Source organism: Centruroides vittatus, unplaced genomic scaffold (assembly GCF_030686945.1).
Source record: "Centruroides vittatus isolate TY-2023 unplaced genomic scaffold, ASM3068694v2 contig_926, whole genome shotgun sequence".
Taxonomy (NCBI): domain Eukaryota; kingdom Metazoa; phylum Arthropoda; class Arachnida; order Scorpiones; family Buthidae; genus Centruroides; species Centruroides vittatus.
The window spans coordinates 3125876-3136376 of record NW_027122612.1 but is presented as its reverse complement, the minus strand read 5'-3'; the positions used below and the strand labels follow the sequence as shown (position 1 = coordinate 3136376).

The 10501-nt window shown below is 39.3% G+C and overlaps 1 protein-coding gene across 1 annotated transcript; it reads right to left on the bottom strand.

Moving 5' to 3' along the window:
* Positions 1–7577: 7577 nt before the first annotated feature.
* LOC136984677 (uncharacterized) lies at positions 7578–9452 on the bottom strand. The gene has a single exon (XM_067281753.1). The coding sequence runs from the start codon at positions 9450–9452 to the stop codon at positions 7578–7580; it is 1875 nt and encodes a 624-aa protein (XP_067137854.1).
* Positions 9453–10501: the final 1049 nt, after the last annotated feature.

The following is a 10501-nucleotide window of genomic DNA, read 5'->3' as shown; positions in this document are numbered from 1 at the left end:
ATTTATCTGGGATACGGAACTTAGCTTATGTGTTTATTTCTATTAACATCTATATTCACGATTAAGGACAAATGCTGCATAATAATTCCATCGCATCAAATTGAATATTACTGATTTACTCGTATTTCCTTTCTTTAATCTTCCATTTGCATCAGTAGGTTCGTGTAAAGGGATGCTTGTACTTGAAATTCGTCTAATTTGATACTTGATGGCGGATTAGCCTAAGACCTTCCGGGACCCTTAGGCACAAGATTGGGGCCTCTCTTCGTAATTTTACGAAATCATAAAGTAATGGCATCGAATTATAGCTATACTATTATGATAAAGCAATTTTATCGTTATAATTGTATATTATTTTATTCTAATTTCAGACCCCTGTGCCCAGGGCACGTGCCTCAAATGTCTAGTGAATAATCTGGCACCGCTGATACAGGAATGAATATTAAAATATTTTTCAAAATAATGAGATATCTGACTCGATGATGTATATAAAATGTTCGGACAGACGGACGGATCGACAGGCTCTCTTTCGCCTCGGCAGAAAAAGAGTGACTCAGAAAAATAGAAGAATGAACACACCCTTACCGCTAATGGAAGCTTTCATGTAGTTCCAAATAGGACGGTGGGGTGGTGTTACTTTCCTAAAATACATCATACATGACGTATTGATGACGTTTAATCAAGAAACCTCTGTTAATTAACAAGACTGTTATAAAGTAGACCTAATAGAATTTAATACTGTATGGATTCTACTAAAAGTGAACGCTAATAATATTTATAATAGAGATAAACGTTACAAAATATTTTATTTAATTAGTAGTTATTCATTTTAAAGTGGATTTTAGTTAGACCACTAGTTAATGAAACCTAATTTTGGTATTCCTCTAACGCTTTCCCCCCTCTTTCAAGCTTAATAACGCCTGCGCTTTTCGTCGAAATTTTCTGAAATTTTACAGGGAGGTTTCTGTGTTAAGGGGATTGGTGCTATTAAATTTTGGTGATTAAAGATCGACGGAGTGGAGAGATAAAGGAGGTCGTGTGTATCTCCAGGAGGGTAGGAATTAATGACGATTTTACTCGTTATTAGCATTTACAATATTTTTTTAAAACCAATCCCTACCCTCAAATTTAAGCTTTTTGCCATTTTATGATAGTTAAAAATATAAGAAGAGTTTTAAATAAAATATGATAACAGATGGCGCTACCAAAGGTTGTCGGGGAAACTTAAGCAACTCGTTGCTGGATTTTTAAACTTGTAACTGTATACTAACTATCCGCTTTTTCCCGTAATAAATTAATCAAACTCAAATCAATTCTGCGTATTGTTTTCTATATAATTTTAATGTCAAATACGTTCCTTTCGAGCTGCCTAAGTAAAGTTGAGTTAACTTAATAGCGAGGTTGAGGTCGAAGTTTTAAACGCGAAAACGTGTACGTCGGACGTTCAGCGCCGCTTTCCTGTAAGCCTAGAAGTTTGACAATGGCGTTTGGAAAGTCAGTGTAATCGTGCTCGACATTCCAAACGCCATTGTCAAACTTCTAGGTTTACAGGAAAGCGGCGCTGAACCTCCGACGTACACGTTTCGCGTTTAAAACTTCGGCCTCAACCTCGCTAACAAATTGAACTAAAAAAGCCGAAGTCGTTGAGGGTTTAGTTTGGTTTTATAACACATGGGCGATCTGCTTAGGGGGATTCCTTTCGGGAGGCTCCTATTTAGGTGTTAAAAAGTTATAGATTGAACTTCGTTCATAAGTTTAATTCACTTTTCTTTTTACAATTTACCAAATGTTGACGTAATTAATATAAACTTTAACTTATTTACATTATCCTTATTTAACTTTAAATAAGGATAATGTAATTAAGTCTAACCAGTTCAAAAATGTAAAAATCATGGGGGGGGTGAGTTTTTGACCGAACATCATATCGTTCAAATACAGACCGAAATACCCCTCCCTTTTATGGTAGCGGAATAACGTAGGCAATTGCGTACGGTTCTGAAATAATGTACTAGTACAGTATACATGTGAATCTGTGTGATGATGACATACAAATGTAAATACACTTATCCTTATTAACTGTAGAATAAGGATAATGTAAATTAAGGGTCAAAGGGAATTTCGCTGTTAAGAAATATTTGAAAATTTTAAATAACAATCATGATTTATTTAATTAGATTACGATGATGATTAAATTTATAAATATCAAAGTTTAATTTTTTTTTCTATTTTAACATTTCCGTTAGTCATTATTTTTTCGCTATAATGTGTAAACTTCGGTTAAAGTCATAGCTGTGTGTGTGTATGATTCACGTTCGAGTTGACAATCCCTTCTATTCAATGAAAGATAATGACTTCATACACATTTCAAAACATTATGGAAGATTTAATGTTCCATAATGTAAATTTATATATCCGTGAATTTATACATAATGCCAGAACCATAGTATGGTAGGAACGTAGGCAATTGCCTAGGGTTCTGAAATAATGTACAGTACAGTATAGCATGCTGAATCTGTGTGGATGATGACGAGTCACACAGAGGATAAATACACTGTGTCTCTTAAAAACAAAAATGTAAGCAATTAGTCTCACGAAATTCAAGTAGTACCAGCACTTGAAGCGGGCAAAAAAGGGAGGGGTATTTCGGTCTGTATTTGAACGATATGATGTTCGGTCAAAAACTCACCTCCCCCCCCATGATTTTTACATTTTTGAACTGGGGAGACCTTGAAACGTCGTGAAATACAAAAATCTTCGGGAGTAATTTCTGTATGTATGGATGTTAGTGTGTGTGTGTGTATGCAGGGACGGATCTACATAGTGACTAATAGGATTTAAGCTTTGGGCCCCAAGTGTCAAGGGCCCACAAAAATTGAATTATTATCATAAATTTTAATACTTTTTCATTAACAATGAGCACTTATCGTATAATAAAAAACAATAGTTAATATTAATAATATAATAATAATGATAATTTATAGTATTATTTGTATTAATCAAAAAATGGGGCCCCATTGGACTTCAATAAGCCCTAGGCCCCGAAAAACCCCTGTGTGTATGTGTGGGACACGCTTTTGTTTACCCTGTTTGAAGTTGAATAACTCTTGTGCTTTTTGTCGAAAATTCTGAAATTTTACAGGAAGATTTGTTTCTTAGGGGAATTGAGGTTAAGTTTTGGGGGTAAAAGTCGAGGGGTGGGCAGACAATGGGGGTTGTGTGTATCTCCAGTTGGGTCGGACTTAATGACGATTTTACTCGTTATGAGCATTTATAGTTTTTTATAAAACCCATCCCTACCTTCAAAGTTAAGCTTTTTACCATTTTATAATAATTAAAAATATAAAAAGTTTTTAATAATAAAATATCATAACAGATGGAGCCACACACGCAGTTTTAAACGTTGCCGGGAAAGTTAAGCAACTCGTTGCTGGATTTTTAAATCTTGAGAACGGAATTAGGTAGATGAAAATCGAAAGTATATATGGAAAGCTCAGGAGTCGGCGGTCACGATTAACTACATACGAACTTCCAGTTTGGATCGGAAGTTAGTATGTAGTTAATCAGACAATAAGTAATTTCTTGTTAAAATAGACTCTCTTAGTGCCCACTGGATGGAAAGAGTGAAAAATAATTAAATGAAACATAACTTTTTGATTTTATTATTAAATTTTTACTAGATATCATTATTTAATAAGCTTAGTAGATCTATTATATATTATTCAGTTTTTCTATTGTCACGGTGTCATCTTACCCTGGGCGTTCGGTTATTTAGCGGCGGTCCTGAATTTATGTGCAGCAGAACATTTTGAAGGTGTCACTCGGTACTAACTCATCGGATGAACCTCATTGAACGAGTTCAGACACTTGACATCTAAATGTACTCTAATTTACTATATGAATGACTGGAGACTAAGCATTGAGGTCAAAAAAACCGTGTGGAAAGATGTTGTGATAAATGCAGGGTGTGACAGTGGAGTGAAGTGAAAAAGCAACTGCTCGGTTAGAACACAGAGTTTAATCTAACAAGTAAGCTGTATATACTACACATACCAAAAGAGGGGAGATAAGGTACAAAGTACAAGAACGCAGTTGTATAAACAAAAGTCTATACATCCCCTAGAATGTCCCTAGGAGAGTGTCATGATACTCTCACCAACACTTCCCCTCATTCCAGTGGGTTCTTACTAAATTACAGACCAAGGTGTAATAATAAATGCGGTCTTGATACATGACTTATAAGATTGACTTCATATTTAAAAGTCTTACTGTTAGTCCATTAGCATGTTTCGGGTAGTGTAAGCCTTTTGTTAAAAGATCGGCAGGCATCCTATCCGTAGGAATAAATGCGATGTCTATTCTTCCTTTCGGTGTTGAATGCCATTTCCTGGATGACAGAAGCAAATTCACTTGTATCGCTCCTTTGTTGGACATTTTATCGGTTCAGTCCCTCATTCTGCAAATGTGGTCCTTCAGTTTGGTGTTGCGAAATCGAATTTGTCATCGTCATGTTAAAACTTTTGCGAGGTCTACCTTTTAAGCCAGTTTTGAGTAAGCGCGGGCGACCTGGACCCCTCCTTAATTCGCTATCCCTGGAGATTATATTTCCATCGTCGTCTTGTTGGATAGTGTGACGGAAGTTCTCTTCACCTTGTTCAATGGCTAGGGATGGAGGTTTAGTTAACTCAGTGATTACTTCGTGGCGATGAGTTTTGTTTTCTTGTGATGAATATTCTCTTGAGATGAATTCCTCAAAGTCGTTATTCGAGGTTTTCAGCTCAAGGAACCTAACATCTCGAGTCGCAACTACCTTCTTCCGAGTTGGCATCCAAATTCGATAGGCTTTGGATTGTTCAGAATATCCAATGAATATGCCTTCTTCAGAGCGAGGATCAAATTTACCGATAGTTGGGTCCTTATTGAGTACAAAAGCGGGACTACCAAAGGTTCGAAAGTGAGAAATTTTGCAATCCCTCCCATTCACAATTCTATAGGGTGTATCATTGTCTAAGGCTCTAGAAGGAGAACGGTTCAGGATAAAGTTTGCAGTGTGGACGGCTTCGGCCCAAAAAGAGGCCTTGAGTCCTGACTGAATTAGCATGCATCGCGCCATCTCCACTAATGTTCGATTCTTTCTTTCAGCCACTCCGTTTTGTTGTGGAGTATGGGGAACGGTTAAGCGTCGCTTTATTCCACATTCTATCAAATATTCGTCAAATTCTTTGTTACAATATTCGGTTCCGTTGTCGGATTGAAGACATTTGATTTTCTTGCTGAACTGTGTCTCTATAACAGTGGTCCCCAACCCTATGCCCGCGGGCGCCATAGCGCCCGCCGATCGTTTTACGTATGCCCGCCGCTGTGCGACTACGATAAAAATAAAGATATTTCGGTTTTCAATAAAATGCTATGTAAAAGTATTTTTGTTTTTAATGATTAACCACTCAAAAGTAGAAATGGCGTCCAACACAGATAAAAGCACAAAGCGAAATGCGACCGATCTCTTTTTCCCCTCCGCCAAATCTTCACCAAAAAAATTTCCCATACCCAGTGGCGTAGCGTGGGTGTCAGCTTCCCGGGGCGGAGGAAAATTTCGCCGCCCCCTTATTTAAGTATCTCAATTTAAAAGACTAAAATATACAGTAACTATAAAGAACTTTTCGGCAAAAACAATCATCATTATTGTGTATTGTACAGGTTACAAATTAAAAAGTCATGTATATATGTTTTACAATATAATAATCACATTTATTACAAAAATGTTTACGAGATATTATTATTATTTATTGTGAAATTTTGCCACCCCTAAAAGTGCCTCCCGGGGCGGGCCGCCCCTGCCGCCCCCACTACGCTACGCCACTGCCCATACCTGAAATGAAATAAACCGGTCCGTTCTGAATATCATAAAATCAAAGTACAGATCACGACTTACAGATGAACACCTTGACGATTGCTTACGAGCAGGAATATCATCATACTCTCCTAATTACGAAGCAATGGCCAATGAAATGCAATGCCAAAAATCACATTTACTTTCAGATTTATATTTTTTATAAAGAATTTTTATACTCTGTAGATTTTGTATGCATTGTTTAGTAATTACTTGTTTTGTAAAAATTATTGTTAATAGTCTTGTGTATGTTTTATTACATTTTTGGAATTAAATGTTTTCTGTACATTATGTGTATGTATTATTAACTATGTTCAAGTATAAATTTACCTTGAAAAAATAAATGGTGCCCGTCGTCCGGCCGGTATTCTAGAATGTGCTCTTAGGTACAAAAAGGTTGGGGACCCCTGCTCTATAAGGTTCTTTACTTGTTTAAAGACGTTCAGTATATCGCTTTTGTTGCGAAGGAAACGTACTTCACACCATCTAGATCGGTCATCTATGAAGACAGCAAAATATTTGGCGCCTGACATAGATTGAATTCGAGTCGGACCGCAGATATCAGTGTGTACTATTTCAAGTATATTGGTAGTTCGTTGGTTGTCTACTGAGGGAAATGGATTTTGCACCATTTTTGCTCTGAGGCATGTCTCACACGAGGATAAATGTTAAGGTTAATCATATTCGTCATTGTAAACCGCGCTTTAGTTAGGCGCTATCCGTTCATTTGTGTGTCCGACCGTCAAGCGACCGCTCGGGATCGAGCTTCATAATTTGAAACTTGACCTTGTCAGTTATATATATACAAAAGGTAAATTATTTACAAGCTAAGTCTTTGTCTATTGTCTGATAAATGTACACTTTCGTTTTGTCAATTGTTTACGATAGGAGGCGTCCTTTTGTGTAAGATCCAAGTTGGATGTATATGAGTTAATAAATGTTCTTGTTACTTTCCTCTCGCCCTTTTTTGATTCGTTCGCGGTTATAAGAAATCACCACAGGTTATGGGCCCAGGTCCCGTGAACGAATCTCAACAGTCGAATTTGTCTGAAAGAAAGGAAATTGCATAAATTGAAAACCGCAAGTTGCGTCGAGACACGTGTCAGCCACTTCTCCGTTCATCGTCCGCAATCGCCATCTTTGACGAGCTTCACTCGTCGGTCAACCTCGTCAGTGTTCGTAAGTGATCGCGAATTGTCTCCCGTTATCACCGTAAGTGTATTTAGATAAGACATAAAACTAATTAAGTAAATTATTTAGTCTGTCAATATGGATATCGTGAAATCTCAAATGGAAACTTTGTCAGAAGATTCGCAGGGAAATATTAATTATATCTCATGGAAGTTTATTTATTTATTTATTTATTACAGGAAGTGGGCTGTCCTGAGACTTAGCCGCTATGAGTAGAAGGAAGAGATAGAGATGGGGTGGGGGTAAAGAGGGAAGAGGAGGGGAAAGAGATATAGTATAGATTGGTGAAAAGGAGGAGGTAATGGGATTACATAAATGTCTGCATTGCATGAAGTAAACTAAAATAGACATAGAATGTGTACATAAACAGGTGCCATTCAGGCCGGATGGTAAACAGTAGCGAGGACGCGTACTTACAATGGACAGTTACTGTCTTATTCGATAGGGCGTCAGGGCCCTTTACATAGAAATGGAGTACAAGATAAAACAATAGATACAATTAAAACTTCGGAGTTCTGTGTGGGAGGGGCCTCAGACAGGACCTACAGACCTTGAGGGGTAGTAGTTCGTGTTGATGAAGGGTGGGCAGTTCTCCACGAATTTCCAAAGTTGTGAGTCCTTCCTTGGTTTTGCAGAAGAATTCAATGTCCAGAGGCCAGTTCTGGCCCTGATGAAGACTATAGGTGACTAAGTTTCCTCTGGCTGCCGCGTGGTTCGGGCAGTCCAGCAGGATATGGAGGGCATCCCCAGTAGAGTTGTCGCTGCAGTCACAGATAGCACTATTGGATTTACCAATACGATGAAGATAGGCTGGGAGGTTCCCATGGCCAGTCATGCATTGAGTGAGGGGGAAGGAGGGTGAGAAATGGTGAAGATTTTGTCTATTCCTAATTGAAGGCAGGAACCTGTAGGTCAATCTCCCAGTCGTGGATGAGTCCCATTCGCTTTGCCAGAGTTCCATACAGTGATCTTGGATACTGCTCTGAATATGTGATATTGGATAGGCTTTGTAAGTTGGGCTAAGGTTTAGGCCGGTGGCTCTTCTGGCCAGTTCGTCGGCCCTTTCGTTACCGACAATGTTACTGTGGCCAGGCACCCATTCGAAAGTAATGGTCTTTCGTTTCCCTAGACTATTGGCTAGGAAAATGGTGTCCAAACCAGTTTTTAGGTGTTTATTGTTGGTATTGAGAGTGTTGAGGACATACCTACTATCCGTAGAAAACTTTATATTGCCAGTATATTTTTTTATGTTTTTGGTGATGGCGGTGAGGGCCCTATTCATAGCCCACAACTCAGCCTGATTATTCGAGCAATGGTTGGCCAGCTTATAATATTCTTCGTGGTCTTTGATTCCAGTTAAAGAGTTGTAAATAACAAATTCAGCACCGGTCCCTTGGTCGTTTTTGGCACCATCCGTATAGACTTGCCAGCTAAGGGTGCACTCGTTGGTGGAGTTGGGGGTGTTACACCTCCAGCTCGAGATGTCTTCTGCCAGATGGTATGCCACACCTTGACCTGGATAGTACTTGTCTATACCGTGGTTTTTCATATTCATAAGAAGGTCTTTGCAGTTTGCAGGGTAGTAGCCTTTTTGAATGGATGCTGTAATACTTTCTTCAGTGGGCTCCTCCAGTTTAGTGTTTAATATATTCCACTTCCAGTATAGGCTTTTGATTTTAATGTGGATCGGGCACAGATTGGCGAGAACGAGCAGAGCATCTGTAGGAGCGGTACGATATGCTCTGCATATCCTAATAGCAAAGCCCCGCTGTACCGATAGTAATCGGCGCTTATTGTGGATGATGGATGCCCGCTTGCCCCAAATTTGGGCAGCATAGAGGAGGGCTGGCTCAATAGCTCCTTTATAGATCATTGAGCAGTGCCTGGGGCCCAAACCCCAGGTGTTCCTGGCAATGTGAGAGAGCATATTTGCTCTCTGCTTTGCTTTCTGACAAATAATCTCTATGTGGTGCTTCCAACTTAACGTTGGGTTTAAGTACGCTCCCAGATACCTAAGATGAGAGGTAATTTTGATTTTGTGCCCATCCATATAAATGTATAAGGGCCTTTGGAGTTGTTTTCTCCTTGATTTTTTGGCGCAGACAAGGGCTTCGCATTTTTTGTAGTTAATGGGGATCTTGTGCAGCTCACTCCAATTATAAATGTCCTGTAACACTTCATTGCCCTTTTTCTGGAGAACATTGCGGTTTTGATGGCGAATTAGTAAGAGGGTATCGTCTGCGAAGCCCTGAATCTGAATATCGTTCGTAGTCGGGATGGAGTATAGGAGGCTGTCATAGGTCAAATTCCAAAGCCCTGGGCCACTCCTGGAACCCTGAGGGCATCCCCTGTTAACATTTTTTATTATATTCATACCACCAGTAAAAAGCCAGCCTTCCTGTTTTTCAAGTAGTTGTCCAGTAGAATTGTAGATATTCTCAGGACAACCTGCGTTCTTTGGCCTATTTTTTATAGAGGGCCACCAGAGGTGGTCGAAAGCTTTTTTGAAATCAATGCTTACCAGGAGGGCATGCTGGTCTTTTTCCCAGGCTTCCTCAATAAAATTCGTCACCCTCTGGATTGCCAAAATGGTTGAGCTGCCCGGCCGGAAGCCATATTGATTCTCATTTTGCAGGTTGTTGTTGATAAGGTGCCAGTTGATACGTCCTATCCGGTTCTGTCCTATCCGGTTCTGGGCAAGGTCCTAGACGGCCTCTTGGCCGTCTAGGACCTTGCCCAGAACCGGGAGAAGACTGATTGGACAATAGTCTTGTACTGAGGTTGGATTATCGCTTTTTAGGATGAAAATGATGTTGGCCATTTTCCAGTGGTCTGGAAAATAGCCGGTATGAAGGCAGCCATTGTAAAGAATGACAAAAGAAATAGGGACCTCTTCAAAGGCATGTTTCACCATCTCTGCCGTGACGCCATCCACACCAGGTGCCTTTTTGTTGGTTAGAGAGGCTATAGCCTTACGCACTTCCGAGAAGGTGGACCATCTATCTAAACTATTGTTCTTGACAGTTGCTGTAGCCATGCGAATTTGCTGGTGAGTGTCGTTGTCCTCTTCTGGATTATCGTCCGGAAAGTGGTAGTTTAGAAGGTTCTTTATATTTTCTTCTATATCATAACTGCTATTGGAATTGTCTGTATTGACTATCGTTGGTATCTTGGCTTTGTTATTTTTCTTAAATGCTGTTTTGTATGGTTGCCCCCATGGATCCTTAATCTGCTCCCCGCAATATTTGCGCCAGGCTGTGCTTCTGGTCTTATTGATATTTACTTTGTACTCTTTTAGGGCTTCACCATACTCTTTTTTAAGCCTCTCTTTTGTTTCGTTATTCTGAGCCCTGTTCCACTGTTTACGGAGCCTTCGTACTTTCCTTTTGTCATTCTCTAGATGATTGTTCCACCAGTGGGTTT